General features: G+C 32.8%; 1 protein-coding gene across 1 annotated transcript in view; it reads right to left on the bottom strand.

Annotated features, from left to right (window-relative positions):
• The window catches only part of LOC149791015 (uncharacterized), an 85,851-nt gene that overhangs the window by 24,200 nt on the left and 41,917 nt on the right, over positions 1 to 19,734 (bottom strand). Inside the window, exons 10-11 of the mRNA XM_089972889.1 lie at positions 16,786 to 16,891; positions 1,054 to 1,245 (exon numbers count right to left, since the gene is read on the bottom strand). Coding sequence (XP_089829015.1) covers positions 1,054 to 1,245; positions 16,786 to 16,891 — 298 coding nt within the window. The remainder of the gene's footprint in view (positions 1 to 1,053; positions 1,246 to 16,785; positions 16,892 to 19,734) is intronic.

Here is a 19,734-nt window from a genome sequence, read left to right as displayed (position 1 = left end):
CCCAGTACCAATATACTATTCTCTGCAATACTATTAAATGTTAGAAAAGCAGAAGATGTGGAAATAGGAAATTTTTTTGAGCTATCAATATATAAAATCTGCATTGTCAACGCATCAAATCTTTATTGCCTGCTTCGAGATCTAATATCGGATCAAGTGCCTTACCCTGCATCGCGTTCGAGCCCCAGCCTAATTTCTTAGGTTGTATCCGGTTTATTTGGCTTCGTGGAGTGAGTGACTAATAGTTTGAGCTATTATGGGAAGACATCATATCTGTACCTCATCTTCAACAGTACGACTCAACGACTTGCAAAGACCAAAATTCTCATTAAAAGCAACAGCTTCTAGAATTGCTGACTTAGGCAACGGAAAATAAATTTTCATATTAATGGGGCAGTAGACATCAGAACATATATCACATGAGAATGATGTAAACATATTCAAAGGTTAGCTTGAAATATTGTACAGTAGAACAAGATCTATAGGGAAAATTTTTATCTAAATGTGAAATACTGAAAGAAGAGGTAAAATCCAAGAATGTTGCTAGGAACGCACCGAAGAACCATGTACAATAGTTAATGAATATTGCATAAACATGGATTATATACATGAGCGTATTTGCATTCAAATGTAATGTGGGGATTTCCCTAGAATTGCAAGTTAAAGTATTCATTTTATCCAGTAAAAGAGGGCCTAACCCCAAGTACCAAGTCTTGGGTTCTTTCATCACCTTACTGGATAGCTTTTTCTGCCTCATATGGCTTCATGCAGTGGCTACCTGTATTGGAATTCGTGCACCGGCATAATGCATGTATCTCTTCTTCGTTAGTTTGAGTGAGTGTCATTCAACAACTAAAATGCTCATGCAAAACGAACCTACCAAAATATCTGACTTCACCAAAACTATCCAATATCTGGTTGGACGAAAGCAGAGTGGTGATGCAACGAGGAGAAACATACAGAGAAAAAGACAGACTGACATGTGAAGATAGGAGAAGACAAATATAAAAGTACGACAGAAGAACAGAGAAAAAGACCAGAACGAGCGTTTACCTGTTTAGTGAATTAATATAGTTCTGAAAATATGATATGGAACAGGAAGAAAACTTCCACAAGTTTTTGTTATACTTGAATTCTGTCGTTCCAAGACCATATAATGTGATGGAGGCAGCCATTATATTGGCGTGGGCTGGAGAACATTGATCACCTATGCCATCAGCATTGCCATCGTGTCTAGCTCCCAGACTAGAAATAATGCATAATAATGACATGATATTAAAAGACAGCTCTTAGGTTTAAAACTGTATATACAGATATGACAAAGTTTGTCTTCAACGAGATAATGTCATTAAGTTACACAGTTTTACATAAACACATTTCATTCTTCATTTCACTACATTCACTTTTTTGGTGGAAAAGCTCCTAATTGCACATATTCGTATGTCAATCTTGTGCCATAGCGTGTTGGACAATATTTACGGGAAGTTATTATGACACTATGGAATGATCCTTGATAATACATCATACATGTCGGAAGATTTCACCACCTTATCTACGCAGAAACAAAATTGTTCTGTATTTTGAACTTTATAAAAATGGGACAAGACTTATATTCAAGAAACAAAGGATCATATTTCACCGCGGTAAAAACTTAGCATGATAAACCAAACATTACTACAGGAATACAATCCTCAGCTACTCTTTATGCTGTACAATCAATGGTTCTATTTTCCTACAGGTGTTCTTTAATAAGAGCTACTTAATTCTTTTTAAATTATTTTAGCTATTACCGAAACGTAAAATCGGGTGAGAGACATATAAGACCATAGGATATGTCAAGCTTTGTGTCAATAAGAATATTGAAAACAATCAACACAGGGACACAGCCAACCAGGCTTTGATAGGCGCGGGATTCCAAAGAAGTTTGTACAAAAGTTTTAAAACGGAGCTGGGAAAATACTGTATGTGTGGAATGTGTGTGGTGCTGTTCCTTCATCAGTAGTAAATAAGCACAACTGAAGAAAACAAATTGTAATAGTTAACGGCAAACCCTCAAAAGATTGAAAAATTTTATCTTTATGTTCAAATTATTTTTTTCTTGTCTCAAAATTATCTTCATTTTTAGAAGAAGGATTCCTTTCGATTTTGTGTTTTTTTTGTTGATTTTAGCGGCATTTATAAAACATTAATGGCTATATCATTGCAATGAAATGGAAGCTTAGGCCCTTCTCATAAACATTCGAAATCATCCGATGGCTGACTTGGGCGAGTATCTAACCCAAACCTTTGGATTACGAATCCCATGTCCTAAGAATGAGTTCCCGGGTCTCCATTTAGATGCAGTAGAGGACAGAAATAGCGAAAACCTAATGGAAATAACTTAAAAGAAGTCAAGATCAATCAGAAACTTGATTGTTTCATATAAATACATATACACAAAGTTTACTTAATATTTATGTAGTAGGGAATAGTGGTAAATGGGACTATCTGGATATTTTACTATTACTGATCATATTAGGGTGTTTTTGGTGCTTCATAATAAGTTTTTAGTGTTTGAATACCCTGAAGAATGATGTTTTTATGCGTTTTAGAGGGGTATGGGGTCATATAATTGTTAAGTATTTTTAAAAATAGATTTGGGAGATTTCAGTTATTTTGTTACATGTTTCTTCAAACTTTAAAATATGTTTTTCCAACTTAGTTTATATTTTCGCTCAAGAAATATTGAATGTATTTTTCAAAAACGTTATATATATATATATATATATATATATATATATATATATATATATATATATATATATATATATATATATATATATATATGTATGTATGTATGTTTATTCCCGGAAAGAATAATACATTTTTGTTCAAAGCATTTATGCAGTCTACATATTCATGACTGATTTTCACAAGTATTTATTCAATATTTTGGGCCTCAAATTCTCAAAATAAATTATTTAGAAAGTGATTAGCTAACATATGATAATATTGTTTCTCTAGGTCATTGGTTTTAGGGCATGGTGATATTGTTTCTAAATTAACAGATGTAAATGGATAATACTAGCCTTGGATTCTACAGAAGACTGCTTGATGATACTAACCTATATATATATATATATATATATATATATATATATATATATATATATATATATATATATATATATATATATATATATATATATATATATATATATATATATATATATATATATATCGTTAGACGAGGAATAATTACTAGGTCGAAATGTTGCTATCGTTAGACGAGGATTAATTAATAGGTCGAAATTTTTCTATCGTTAGAATGAGGATTAATTACTAGGTCGAAATGCGAGTGTGTTTGCTACGCACAAGTATATATACCACTGATTGTATAGCATCACTTTTGGTGATGTGTGCTTAGTCGTGATGGTATATGGAAGAGAGAGAGAGAGAGAGTTAGATAGTTGCATTCGAATATCGTTATAAATTTCTCATTTTAAAATATGAATGCAAAGATTAACAACCTATGCTTATTTTTATAGCTCAGTTCATACTTATATTCAGTGTGTATTCCTATTTACAATTCACTTGACATATATATATATATATATATATGAAAGTATATATTACGAATGCCCACTAAAGCGTGCCTCCCATTCAAGGACTCTCCACAAAGAGGACCATTTATATAGACACTTTTCTTTACTGTAACACAGGTAAATTGATGGCTAATTATACAACATGAAAAAATGCACTTTTCATATGATTGCTGTTACTTAAAACTGAATGTGAATGTAAAACATCAGGATCACAAAATCTTTCAATATTACACGATAAAATAAATATTGTAAATATCTATTGATAGCGTCATTGTATTAAACTGTGAACCCATCCTTTCCATTTTGCAAAAGCCAGTAAATTTCCTTCAAGTAAGTTTTCTTTGTTTTCGGTAATACTTGAAAATAAAAGGTTCCATCAATTTGTTATATCATATCTTTTATTTCATAAGCAACTGGATTTCTCTAGATGATATTTGTTATTTAAGAATGTCCTTGATATAGTTGTGAGTATATCCTCTTTCGAATGTTGACCTTTTATGTGAAATTCTCACGATATCGCCTGCCTTACATTTTGATATACCTCGATCACCATATAAATTCAAATAGACAATGTTTGTTTTGTTTCAAACTAGTCCCTTTATGACCCATTAAAGCTAGTCCCTTTATTACCTATTAAAACAAGCCCCTTTACGATCCATTAAAGCTAGTCCCTTTATGACCCATTAAAACAAGCCCCTTTATGACCCATTAAAGCTAGTCCCTTTTTGATCCATTAAAACTAGCCCCTTTATGACCCATTAAAGCTAGTCCCTTTATTACCCATTAAAACAAGCCCCTTTATGAACCATTAAAGCTAGTCCCTTTATGATCCACTAAAACTAGCCCCTTTATGACCCATTAAAGCCAGTCCCTTTATGACCCATTAATACTAGCCCGTTTATGACCCATTAAAACAAGCCCCTTTATGTCCCATTATAGCTAGTCCCTTTATTACCCATTAAAACAAGCCCCTTTATGACCCATTAAAGCTAGTCCCTTTACGATCCATTAAAACTAGCCTGTTTATGATCCATTAAAACTAGTCCCTTTATGATCCATTAAAACTAGTCCCTTTATGACCCATTTTAGTGTTCATATGTTTTGTTGTATTAGAGTGACCTACCATTTCTATTAACTACCAAATACTTATTTCTGTTGTTTTATGTGACGTGCTTCCAGATTATATTTTATTCTCTGTTACAACTTTCAACAGTCACACTTTTAAGCTCCATTATAAGTGTGGTACATTGAAATATTGTTTTCAGGCAACTAATTACTAAATATTTTATGGCAAACTTTGCTACGCTGTTCAATTTCTCATGCTTCCTCGCATTCGTGATGACTTTAGAAGCATTGGTTATATTTGATACAGTTTTATTATGAATTCTGTGCTCCAAACATATTTACTAAATATATCAATAACGTTTAATTCAAGATTCAAGATTCAAGCTTTTTAATTAGCAATCTAGGTCATCGACCCTTAATATAATAATATATACAAAGACAAAATATTTCACCTGAAGTGCACGTAAATATATTACGTTGTAATAAAACTTGCATTTCCTTGTCAACACAATATATGGAATGTAAATATATTACGTTGTAATAAAACTTGCATTTCCTTGTCAACACAATATATGGAATGTAAATATATTACGTTGTAATAAAACTTGCATTTCCTTGTCAACACAATATATGGAATGTAAATATATTACGTTGTAATAAAACTTGCATCTCCTTGTCAACACAATATATGGAATGTAAATAATTTACGTTGTAATAAAACTTGCATTTCCTTGTCAACACAATATATGGAATGTAAATAATTTACGTTGTAATAAAACTTGCATCTCCTTGTCAACACAATATATGGAACGTAAATATATTACGTTGTAATAAAACTTGCATTTCCTTGTCAACACAATATATGGAATGTAAATAATTGAACCTTAAAAAAAAATAAGATTTTGTGTTTACTTAAAGACATAACATTTTTCTAGAAATTGGTTATTCTAAGAAATACTATCTAATCTCGATCTTGATAATGTTTATAAATGAAAAATGCATGTTATTCATCTTCTACCAATGCCAAATCAGTGCGATAACAAAAATAATACCAGCGATATAATATAGTAAAAACCAACATGTCTACCAATCTCTATAAAAAGTGTATGACTAGAACATCAGAATCTCAAAAGAGCAGGGGGATCAGTATGTAAACGTATGGAGTTATACTTCTCAACATTTAATAATGTTTGATAATTTTGCTAATACCTACATTTTGACGACCGCGTGATCTTACAATACCAGTTTGGCTATTACAATCTCTCACTCTTTGAAAGCATGCTTTTATATATACACTAATATTTTCAACATCTTGCAATAGCCATACAAAGTCAATGCATAGCTAAATAACAAAATGCCTCACAGCTGATGCCCATGTAACAAAGTCAATTATCATCTAATGATTTGACCGTTTGTAGAATTCTGCAGGGTGTCTGATTTTATCCATACATATCAATTTACACCAATATTTAAAACACATATAATAATATGTAACACACAGGGGTAGTCTGCCACAGTCCCCATGGGCAACATAACTATTCACATTACATATATATATATATATATATATATATATATATATATATATATATATATATATATATACATATCTATCTATCTATATATATATATATATATATATATATATATATATATATATATATATATATATATATATATATATATATATATATGTGTGTGTGTGTGTGTGTGTTGAAATGGTTTTGAACTCTTTCAATGCAGTCTCATTACGTGTATCCCCAAATTACATACTCTATTATAGGCTTTACCACAGTATCGAATATTTTAACGGCATCTACACAACTAATGTACCCAACTTTCCTTTGGCAAGTAAAGATGATCATAACAGATTTGATAGTTAACATGCGAATATGAGCATTTATTTCCAGATTCTCCAACACAAACAACAACAACAACGATAATAATAATAATAATAATAATAATAATAATAATATTGTGGACTTTGTACAGCGCCTAATCATTAGAAACTCTAAGCACTTTACAATGTTATTTAATAAATAACATCATATTAACATCAAGAAAACAAACACGATGAAATTACTGAAAAAACATGTTGAAAATAATTTAGGAAGTAAACATTATTAAGTTTTTAATTCCGCTTTTGCAGTCAAGATATGTGAGTTTTAAGAGCACTCTTGAAAGACATCACAGTGTCCTTGTGTCTAAGCTCAATGAACAATTCGTTCCACGTAGCTGTGCCCTTGTACGCAAAAGAATGTTATCCGTCTGACCTCGTTTCAATAGCGGGAATAATGAGAAAGAAGAAAATAATATATAAACACCAGAGAAATTATCCCACAAGCAGAATATCCCCGAATAGCAATATTTTGCTTCGTCAATAATATAATTACTTTTAGTCTGTTCGTATACAAGCTTGTGTACAGTAGAGGTAAAGATCTTGCACATAGCATTAATTGATGATATACCACTAAAATACCATTTTAAAAGATATGTTTATACTTTATTCCATTTACTTAATCTTGTCATATCAACTCAACAGCAGTCCATATATATTATATTTTATCAGTTATTACACGGGGTTGAGAAACTTTTTCTTATAATTGTTTTATGCAATTGTCAGTTAGCTGTGGCATCCACATTGACACGTTCTACGTCTTCTTTCATTTTTGTTAATATGCGAAACCCTAAAGTGTTTAGCGCTGATAATAGGCCTTACGGCGACTCGCTTCGCTGCATTTTTAGCTCGGAGCTCTACCTTGTGTCATTTAACTAATCCAACACATTTTGTCCCAATGGTCTTCGTTATTAGAATTCGATTTATAACAATTGTCACGGTGCATGCGATATACCTTTCCCAGAAAAACAGTATCTGGAATAATGCAGGGTCAGTCCACCCTTTGGCAATATTGGCATAATTGTCTTACCAATGTCCAGTTTCCTCCACATTTGTATGACAAAATCTTGTTTTAATGTGAATACGTATTATAATTACTTCTAATATACCACAGCCCTATTTATAGAGGGTAGTAGCTAAATTATTTGTATATTTTTCTTTTCGAACATCCCTAATAATATGATTTCATATTTATACCAGTTTATAACACCTTTCTGGAAGCAGACATTTTATTTTCATACACCCACATATTGTTCATACACCTCTCGTGATTTTTCTAACAGTTATGTTTTTAATCTAGCTTCACGGTTTTTCTCTGCACATTTCTTGTATTCCTAACGTTATGATTTCATTATATAATTAAATTACACGATTTTTGTTACATACTGTTTCACAAATATTTCATTAAATGTGAATACTTTAAATTAAGATCTTAATTGGTTGATTACCTTATAATGATGGCTTATTTATTAATCACAATAACTGAATCAACATGTTGTATATGTGCGCTACTATATTTTGAAACATGTACTTTTAATAATATCACTTGGGGTAGCCCAAATGAATCAAAATGTTCAATGTCATCTTATTTTGGATCATTATAAATAGTAACCTTTAGTGTACCATTTCTTTCAAAAGACTCTTCAATATTAGCAATCATGTTTTCGTTTGGATTTGTACTTTTATGTATCTTTGATTACAATTCTTCTAAATTTATCTATCTTATTTGTATAATTCTTTCAATCTGTATATTTTTAAATTAGTGGATTTCTTCTGGTAAAGATAAAGTCCCTCGGCTAACCTTTTACTCTAGTTCCTGGTAATTTATTATTTTACCAAAAGTTTAGAAATCGTTGTCCCTGCTAATCCAGCATACAAACGGTCAATAAACCAACCCTGTTTTTTTTATTATTTAATTGTGCAGTTGATAATTGTCGATGACAACTGTGGCGTTTTTCTGAATTTTTTGTATTTTGTTTTCATATCACTTTTAATTTGCATTTCTCTCCACCTCTATTTATCACTCACGCTTAACTGGGACGCGTCAAGCCATAGCGAAACTACCTGAGGTGGGTCTTGTTTGTCTTAATTTATCTTTTAGATTTTTTTCGTAAACACAATCTAAACACATTGTGTTACATCGTATTTCATTATATTATATTAAATACAATGATATAATTTCTTGTTTCTTCCTAATACCAGACTCTACATTGACCCAGTTATAGCACCACTAGTAGGAAGAAGTTGTGCTCTGCCAATCCTGTACCGCTATAATTGTCAATAAATGTTTCATGCAGTTAAAGAATTATAATCATCTGAAAATGATACTAACTGTTAGTGGCAAATGTAATGATCTTCTATAATTTTGTCCTCTAAAAGTAATTGTGGAGATCTAAATAAAGACCAGTCACTATTTGCTAATTCAACTTTCTCATTTGCATTAAAATATACATGATCAAGTTTCATAATATTTCCACGAAATCTCAAAAACGGCTTCATGTGGTAACAGAACACTATCCCTCTCTCTAGTTCCTAAGACAATTTGATTGCTTTCCATATTGATGTCACGTTGTAGATACTCAATATACACAATTTGGACTAATTATATATTGGGAAATTACAAACAAAATGTTGCTACCAATCCATACTCATACACTAAGTAATAGAAAGAAGCAAATCCGACGTGTTTTGTAAAAGTTAAATAATTTAGTTCTCTATAAATTTAAGCGGAACTTTCAATATTGTAAATTAAATCAAAACTAATCATAAAAATTCATAAATAAGGTCCAAAAGAATCGAGTGCTCGGAATGAATTCCAGATCAGCGAATAAGCTGATGTGCCAATAGTCTTTATGTATCTTAATATTATCATTAATGTTAACATTGCACAAAACTTCTTTGAATAAATTTGCAATAATCCAACAGTTATATTTTAGTTCAGTGAGCACTTTGTAATTCTAACGAATACACAAAATAAATGCTTCCTCGGAAATTATATCTAATCACAACATAAAACATATCTACGGACTGATTTTGACATGAGGGCATTTACCCTTATGGCTCTAAATCAAAACTATTTCCTACGCGCTCGTGACATATTTCACAATAACCCACATCGAAAAAGAACACACATAATCGACCCTTCCTAAGAGAAGTTTCTCCAAACAGTTTTATTATAAGTATTAATATTAAGGATTGCAAACACTTATTGATAGATCCCATGCAATCTACAAGCACATCCCCAAAGCAAACGGCATAATTGAGATATAAATAAGACCATGGAAAAATAATTTTTGACATCTGCTAGATAAATAAATATTGCATAAAATTACAATTATTTTATTCCACTTCCACGCATTATATTAAATAAAATATTTATTGAATTTTACTTTAATACGTTCTTAGAGGTATTTTCCAAAACGATGTTTGCCTTATTTTTACCATCGCTAATTCTGTATAGTTTCTCTCACTTCTAATGGCAGTTTGGTTTTAATGTCTCCTCAATATTTGTTTCGGTAACATTGTATGAATTGCTTATTGTTCAACTTGATATTTAGTTACTTCGATAGACTTTCCTACAACTTTGTATGCTATGATTTTCATGTTAGGTATCTTGCCCAATACGACGTTATTTCCAATTCTGTGAATGCATGCATACATCCATGCATGCACATATATATATATATATATATATATATATATATATATATATACATCCTTCATTCCATCCATCCATTCATCCATCTATACATAGATACATACATACATACATACATGCTTAAATACATACATATATACATACATACCTACATACATACATACATACATGCTTAAATACATACATACATACATACATACATACATACATACATACATACATACATACATGCATGCATACATACGTACTCAGAGTGTATTCTTATATTGAAACATAATATTAATATGTTGCTGTTTAGATAAATCTATTCTCCATGCTGGTTTTTATACGAACTGGTATACGTGTTAACTGGTACATTTTGTTGATTAGTACATTATCCACATAATCATAACAATATGTGTCATGTAATTATGTAAGGATTCACCTCTTTAACAATATTTGATAGTCTTTCTCTTCGATATTAGAACAACAAAATCATAGTCACTCTTCTTTCTTTAGACATGGTTACTATCATTATTATATGCTTCAAATCTTATTCAAATAATCTATAAAGGTCAATATAGAACATACTGAAATTATAAATCATCTTCCAATTTATACAAATTATTTTCATTGGAATCATAGCTTATTTTCAGACCGCTATCTGTTTATCTCCTGTTTATTTCTTTCTGATATCCCATTTTGGTATAACGTATGTTGAATGTCTAACATTTATTGGGACTCGATCATATCCCTTTACCATTACACGAAATAGTTCAAATGCAGATCTATAGAAGTGGATTTCCTTTAGAACTCAGCTACATGTATTGAGTTTTGTACATTAACAGATATCTCGTCAACACTTTTGCTTATCAATATGTAAGGCTTTTCTAAAGTTTCTCTAGATAACAAATCTACATCAACATATCTGTTCAAATCTTACACTGTTGTAATATTCTCTGGTGTAATTAGTTGGTGTTTCAATTAGTTCATCTTATTTTCTTCTTATTGCTCTAATATTGGAGCAACCGATAAGTATGGGTCAGTGTTCATAGAAATGCCCCAGTTTCTAGTCATTGTATGAGCTGTTTTAACAAATAAATATAATGTAATTTCTGTTCTTTTTCGTCAAGACCTTAGAACTGGTTGTCAATTAAGTTTGTTACAAAAGTGGTGACATTATTATTATGTACTTTTGAGTTACTGCTTCATTTGCACTAACAAATTTTTATTGTTAATGTGTAACTTCTTTAACATTTACGTATAACTACAACTAGTCTTCTTCATCCCGCATGGGACATAAGGTTGCAACTATCTTCCGCCATCTAGGTCGGTCTTGATCAATGGCTTGTGCCTCGCCCAAGGAAATTCCATCTCGGTCATCACTGTCCTCCGCCAGGTTATCTTTGGCCGTAAAAATGTACGCTTGCCAGATGGTGTCCCTTGGAAGGCTACCTTGGGTAACCGTTCTTGGAGCATCCTCATGAGGTGTCCGAGCCATTTGATCTCCAGGAAAATGTTGTTATATCACGTCTTTATATATAGGTAAAATGAGGAGTAGCTGCTTTGTTTGTGCACATTACTATTGTTTTCTTTGTATTGACATACACGCCAGTCGGTTTAGTCAGATTCTGAGTCTGTCAGATTTCTCTTGAAGATGAGAGTGCATTGATGCGATGACAGCCATATCATCAGCAAAGGTCCAGATCTTCAAGGTTTGAGAAGAGTGTCCACTGGATTTCTCTGGCATGATCAGATGTTGTTTGACGCATTATCCAGTCGATGGTGATGGGGAACAGAATAGGAGAGAGGAAACAACCATATCTAACACCAAATTTCGTGTTGAACAACTCGGTAAGAGTGTTATTAAGGATAACGATGCATTCGAAGTGCTCATAAAACTTCTCAAAGAGTTTGCATACTTTGGGTGGTATTCCGAAGGCTCTAATAATCCTCCATAGAATCTCGAGGTGAGTACTCTCAAATTCCGTTTTGAAGTCAATGAAGTTGATGTAAAGAGGACGACACTGTTGAATAATGTTGCGTAGAGCAAATATCTGACCTATGTATCCTCTTCCTTTGCGGAACCTTACTTGTTCCTGTCTGAGTTTATCATCGATGGTTGTATGAATCCGTCCGAGAAGAATGCTGCCGAAAACTTTGCTGGGGGTGGATGGGAGTGTTATCCCTCGCCAGTTGTCACAATTGCTGAGGTCATATTTGTGGTAGCCTAACAATGAGGCCTTTACACCAGTCCTGTGGGAGAATATCATTTTCCCATATCTTTCTCAGAGGTCAGCCAGCACATTTGTAGTTGTGGTGATATCAGCTTTCAGAAACTCAGCTTGTAGGGAATCAATTCGACGTACCTTGCCACTTTACATGGTTTTGATGGATGCTTGACCTCTACTTGGGTAGGTGGGCTGATATTGATGCCATTAATGTCCTTTGATAGTGGTGGGTCGGCTGGCTCATCAGTCTCTGGCTGGTATAGTATTTCCGTGAAAACATGCTGTAATAAACCACCACGTTGAAGGTATTCATTCAATTCTTTCTTCATATTTCTGACTTCCTGCTTGTTGTACATTTAGCAGCATCCAATTTTAAATTATTAGAGATATTTGTTTAATGTAACAACAATTGCACTGATAATTTATATTATATTATATTATATTATATTATATTATATTATATTATATTATATTATATTATATTATATTATCTGTAAACCAGCAGATATAATGTTATCACAAATTTGTATAAAGAGCTAAATATAATATAATAAACAGAATATATGTGACCGATACTATATTTTTACCCAAGAACAGATCATAAATCTAAATCTGGATAAGCTTTGGATTGAAAATAACAACGATAGGTCATTTACACACGTATAATTTTGTAATGATAATAAAGACTATATTGCAATATTTGAATGAACGCTCTAAAATTAGTCTTTTAAGGATTCGGACTTTGCAAAATTCGTTGTTATTGTTATGTTTAGTATCTGAATATTGGTATCATAAAGTTAAAACACTTTAAAAAATATAAGAAAACGTTATCGATCTTTTTCATTTTGTAAATGACTGTTAACTAATTGTCTGCACTATTACACACTATTGTGTTTTTATTCCCTTTGTAGTTAAACATATACGACATTCAATTAATCATCTAATACATTTTTATATATTTCATATCATATTTTGATCTTTAGTTATATTTCTCCACTTGTCTGCATGAAAACAAAATATTTATTTAACATTTTATATCCTTGGTAACAACCACTGTTGACACAAACCTATCCATCATAAAGATCTAACAAGGTATTCTTGATGACAACAAGAATTAGCATCTTTGCAATCAAATTATTCAACTTTGTTTTACTGCCGGTGTTGTATTTTTACCAATTAACACATTAATTGAAACTCAATAGTATTTCTTCATCTAACATAAGGCCATTTACTATGAATTATGTTTTAATATTCTGCACCTGTATAATATTTTCCTAGTGAAATAAAACGTGGTAATTTTATTAAACTATTAATGTCTATTACTATAATAAATGACTCAGTAAATATTTCTTTAAAATTTGTATATGTTTTTCCCATGTTATTTATTATATAATAATATGATCGAAAATGGCAGAACAAAACTCAATATATAAAATAATATCTGGAAAGTTTTATCAAAACACTCTGCCAAGTAAGGTAAACAAGTAGTCAAACAAGGAGCCAAAGCAAAAAGACAAAAGTTCCAACGGTACGAAAGGCTGCTAAACAGCCTGTGAAGTTAAGTAAAGTAATGGAAAAGCTCTTAAAATGGCCCCGAAACCTTTTATTAAAGAAGGAGCCAAGACATCCAGGTTATCTAAACGATTTGGCAAAAGAGGATGAGAAGATATTCTGTTAAGGCACCTAAATCTGAAATATAAAATCGCAGAAGTACTTCCGTTTGATTACATTTATGTAGTACATGGGGATGATACTATTAATGATGATTTTGATAACGTTTTGAGAAACAAGAAGCACACAGTGAATATATTTGTAATGATATATTACATAAAAGTAAAGGAACAAAATATCAAATTGTGTTTAAAATATCATTCTACAGAGAGGTAGATTTTAAGGCGTTTTAAAGACAAAAAATTATTAGGAAATGTATGCGTATTTCTCTAATATGGGAAATCACGTACACGGAAAAGATGAAACGCATGATAACATACGCATTTAATGGTCACAATTGACAGGAATATATCCCGCTAAACAAATGTTAGCCTTATTTACTTGAATCAGAAACTGAGAAAAATTATACTCTGTTGATCAGCAATATACCAAGATTGTTGAGGATGAAAACAACCATCAGGGCACTGTACACATATACAAAGGATGTTTGGGTACTTTTAGTAGGGACGAACTTTCAGCAAAAATGCTGTTCATTGTGAAAGGCAAGTGCAAGATTGAGATTGGGACTTTGCCTAAGGAATAAATATATAATACGTATTTTGTACAAAATGTACAAATTCACTCAACATATCTGAAATGTCACTTTCTACGACTATAAAAGATCGAGTATGATTGGATTTTTTGCAATACTTTGCAAAGCACGTTAATTTAAATCATTCTCGTGCAACAATAGCTATTTGAAGATAAGTATAAAGATTAGTTTTATTTAAATTTCAATACTCAAAATGGAAAGTAAATAGGAAATGTATCAGAAACAGTAGAATATTTTACTCACGTGATTAACATGTTGCGCGGCTTGGAAGCGTAGTCTTATGCTACGTCATCAACTTCGGTGCACATAATACAGCACATACCTATGCCTATTTAGTTATCTTCATTCTTCCCGGGATCTGCTGATCACTGCTGACAGTGAATTGCAACATGGAGACAGTAGATTCGTTACGCTATGTACGAAGACATTTGAGCGCTCATATTTCATAAAGAGAAACTCTACGTAGTTCATATTAATCAAACATTGCCTTTCACACAGTATCTAATAAGTTAATGAACACAAATGTCACAACACAATCATAGGAAAATTCACCCTCAGCTGCACTATTGTACCTTTAATCTACGTACTTTTCACTTTGCCAGTTACACTTACCGCACGAGAAAGTTAAGCTATGTAATTCATTAATTTGCCAATACATTCATTCTACTTAATGTATTAATTGGATACACAACTCAGTCAAACATTTTACGTCTCTGTCAACATCTAAATAACATTCAATATTTCCATACATTTAAATTTGAAATCATGCATCCAACATTACCCTTTTGTTTGGCTGGGTTTTGTAAAACGAAAAGGGCCTGTGTCAATGTTCCCTTCGTGGAAAATCCTTACATGGGAAAAATGCATTAATGTTCCTCAGTAACATATATTTTCAGAAATCTGCCCACAAACTCTTTACAATTGCAAATGAGAAAATATACAAAACAATAAAAAGAGATAAAACCTTCATAAAATGATCAAAATTCGTTAGTAACTCTCTTTATAAATATTTTACAATACAAAATTCCTTAAGTTCCACAAAGCAAACGTTTATAATATTTTTATATCATACATACTTTAATAATTTTGAAAGATATCCACAAGTTAAAAGCATAAAGCTTGTGAAAAAAACCTTATTATTGGTTTGGTAATATTTATAGAAAACAAATTCGACCAAAAATTTGCAAACTTATTTTTAAAAATGTTTGTTCCAAAACTATTCGAAAAGTTTGGAAATATAAATAAACTTTGAAAAGTGTATATCATTTTAAAGAATATATATCGAAAAATATTTTAAAACGTTTGAAATCGCTGAAAATATGTTTGTTTTAAAACAGTTCATATCAAACACATCTAAAACTCATAAATGCATCGTTGTTTAGAACAATAAAGTACCACAAACCCTCTTTCCTGAGTTTAACATTATATATGTATCATTATAAAATGTCCAGAAAACCCCGTTTACTTCTACATTGGAGAGCATGTATACATAATCTAATATCAAGTTTTATGAAGTAGCTTAGTGTACCACGAAAAATCATTTAATCAGATATCGCTACAAACAAGTAATGAGCAACGATCCTGCAAAGCATCTGTCATCCTTAATAACAATGCTGATTGGATGCATACATTCATACGTGATGTTTTGAAAGGCAAACGAACAGTGTGTACCAAGTATCATGCAAGGAATTAGACCTGTCTAAAACTTCATCACTTTGACTTAAACAAAGTCGTGTATTCAAAACACAATTCTACTGATGTACTCCAGATAAATTTCGAAGGAGTGCGCTTGCTATTCCCCACTCCACTCACTCTCGTTTGGGTTTAATCTGAAATGCCGAGACAATTGTTAGGCAAATTCGCATATAATATACTCACTAGATATTATATTTGTATGAGATTGTATGCGAAACATGGGAATACCATGTACGTCCTTGCAGAAACTTGCCAGGGATATAGCGGCAGGCATAAGGGGTGGGTGTGTAGTTGGGGGTGCAGGGGCAGGTAAATATCATATAATATCTAGGCGATGTGGGGAGAACATTGGTTACATATACTGGTAAATCAAAGTTTCATTGTTTTCAAAGAAACGGTACCGACACGTGTACCTGTGTCCTAACTCATGAGCAGATACCGCCACCATTCTAGCGTTGAATTCGTCCTCTACTATTGACTGGCTGTATGTTTTACATGTCGCACCCACATATGCTAAACCTGAAGAAGAAGTAAGTTGTATCAACTGTAGATCACAAAACGTAAGGAAAATGTCACCAATATTATACAATTTAGAAATTTATGCTTCCCAACATGTTCAACTTTTCAGTATATAAAATGATAGCAACAAAACTGGTATATCGAGAAATGCCCTCTTTATCTCTCACTCTCTCTCTCTCTCACTCTCTATCTCAAATACGCACATACAGCGCATATCTTTCTCAAAGGCACATACATAAACAGATAGTGTATATATATATATATATATATATATATATATATATATATATATATATATATATATGTGTGTGTGTGTGTGTTTGTATGTATATATATATATATATATATATATATATATATATATATATATATATATATATATATATGTTTGTATATACATATAATATATATATAGATATATATATACAATATACATACATGCATACATACATACATACATACATACATACATACGCACGTTGACACAGTAATGAACACTCATCTTAAGTAAAATCCACACGCAGGATTCGTCTGATAGAAATGAAACCACGTAGGAGGTTGTAAATATACACCAGGCATAGTATACCAAGCATAATACTTTCTCGATATCCAACAGGAAGAGGAGTGTTTATAATGTTAAGGTTTGTATGGAGGATCAGTATTATCACAGAGGTTAGGGAAGCTTAATTAATCCAGATTAATTTCTATTCTGTCTATCAGACCTTCTATAACTTTCTGTCAGAGAATTCAAGATTGATAGCGTTCTTAGATTAGGCAGGTTCCGGCTATTTTAGTCGAGAGGGTTTGAGGCGGGTACGTGCAGGCTAGGCGATGGTAGCTGTAATCCGCGGACTAGGCTTTGAATATCAGTGGAGGCTTAACTAAACATTATTCAATGTGTACGATAGTATTCTTTCTTTATATATGCCAACAGATACAGCCATGAGTGTGGTATCGATTCCATCCACCGAGTTTACAGCGCCTGTCATTTCCGTACAAAGATTGGCTCTTGACGCAAGTAATCCACAACAGAGTAGATTTCTTAGGCGAAAATCTTGCAGGTCTCAGATGTCTGGGTAGACATAGATTCTCTGCAATCAGCATGATAAAGAAGTTTAATAGGCATGGTTGTGTGGGGCAAACCTTCCAGCACACAAGCACCTCTTACGTGGTGTCGTTGTTTATTGGAAAAACAGCGGTGGTGTCAAAGAAGAGATCAGATTCCTTCATTTCACTAAATATGGAATTAACACGGTATTCCGTACTCCCGCCAGCATTCGCGTAGGATTAAATAATATTTTTTTCTCGGGCCGATTAGGGTAGTAAATGTATAATAGTGTAATGAGATCAGACGGTCAATCACTGTTTCTAATCTCTAAACACAACGTGAATTTCGCCCCACTCTAAATTGTGATTACACGCCCGTGTATCAGTGCTAGTAACCCGAGTCAACGCCTCCATGCGAAGTTTACACCATGCGCCCTAGTCAGATCAAGAGAATGCCGTGAGCTGGCACAATACAGTCGGTGGACCGACTAGCATGTGAGCTGTGCAGAACGATCAATGGACCTACCAACCGGTTTCTGAGCTGGCCAAACAAGAATCCTAGTAGACTTCCAGATTTTCTTCGTATTTCTTCTTTGACTTCACCAAGCAATGTTGTTTTTTTTCAACCGTTTGATTTCTTTCCACCATGGGTTGTCCACAACAAGCTCCATGTTTTTTACATTAAAGAGTCCAGTTTTTGCTTTTTTAATGACAATAAAAAAATGTCTTCTCTTTGACCGAGCAATGATATGTTTTCTTCCATATCACTGAATCCAATGACCAAATGCTCTCGCTTATATGCTAAAGCTTCTAATTATTTGATAGTATTCCATATTTTATGTAATCTGGTTGAGCTGATTCCATATATTGCTTTGACATCTTTTGCATGAATGTAACACTTCAGCTTTTGAATTCCGCATTAACTGTTAACAAAGTCTGTTTGTTTTCTTGGTATTTATATATCTTTTATGTTTCAAAACATATTATTCCGTTGGGAAAGCGGAACGGAACGCCATGTGGCATATTTTTATTCCAGCACTGCCGAAACTACCCCGGCCCTAAATTGATGTTTCAGCTTCTAAAGATGTACACTGGGTTGACCTTTTGTTTCTGATGCAATCCAACGTTGGGCCATACACATGAAAGCAAGCATTGGCCCTGGTTGATGTTTAAAATTGTTAGAAAGATGCCGAGCTCTCAGCTACAAAGGAATCCTGTAAGGTCGCCGACGCATTGGCTCCTAGCTAGGGTCTACGAATAAAAAGACATTCAGCAGTTCAGTGTGAAACGTCAGAACATTACCCAAGGAAACGCGAAGGGAAATGTGAGATAGATATGTTTGTAGGGAAACTTCAAAAAAGGACTCTACCGCTTTGCATCGAGGTCCGGATAACAATACTCGATTCATCCTCAGAGCTGCATATTGTTTGGATTACTACTAATGGCCAGTTCTGGTGTTAGTTTTGTGTCAGGGAGCATAACCTGTAGCTCCTCATACTCAACGCTCTCTTAGGTCCAGTGTTGCCTGTGCTACGCAGATAGTAGAGTAAAGATGAGCTATTCGTAGCAGTGGCTCAAGCTAGCCTGTACACTTTAAAGACAAACACGCGGTTGATGACCACGTTCCAGCCCTCCTGACGAACTCTCATTATCCAGTAGGTTGCCGCGGTCTCAAACGACCATGAGAAGACTTACGACCCAGAATGTACATTTTTGAATTTCTCTGAGATCACCATGAACAAACTCAACGGATCCGCGTTGAATGTTGTCCAGCATTGTCCATGAGATAGACTTCC

The sequence above is a fragment of the Sinohyriopsis cumingii genome, chromosome 10, assembly GCF_028554795.1.
Source record: "Sinohyriopsis cumingii isolate HCF-2022 chromosome 10, ASM2855479v2, whole genome shotgun sequence".
NCBI classification, from domain to species: domain Eukaryota; kingdom Metazoa; phylum Mollusca; class Bivalvia; order Unionida; family Unionidae; genus Sinohyriopsis; species Sinohyriopsis cumingii.
The sequence above is the reverse complement of the archived record's forward strand: the minus strand, read 5'-3'. Positions and strand labels throughout refer to the sequence as shown.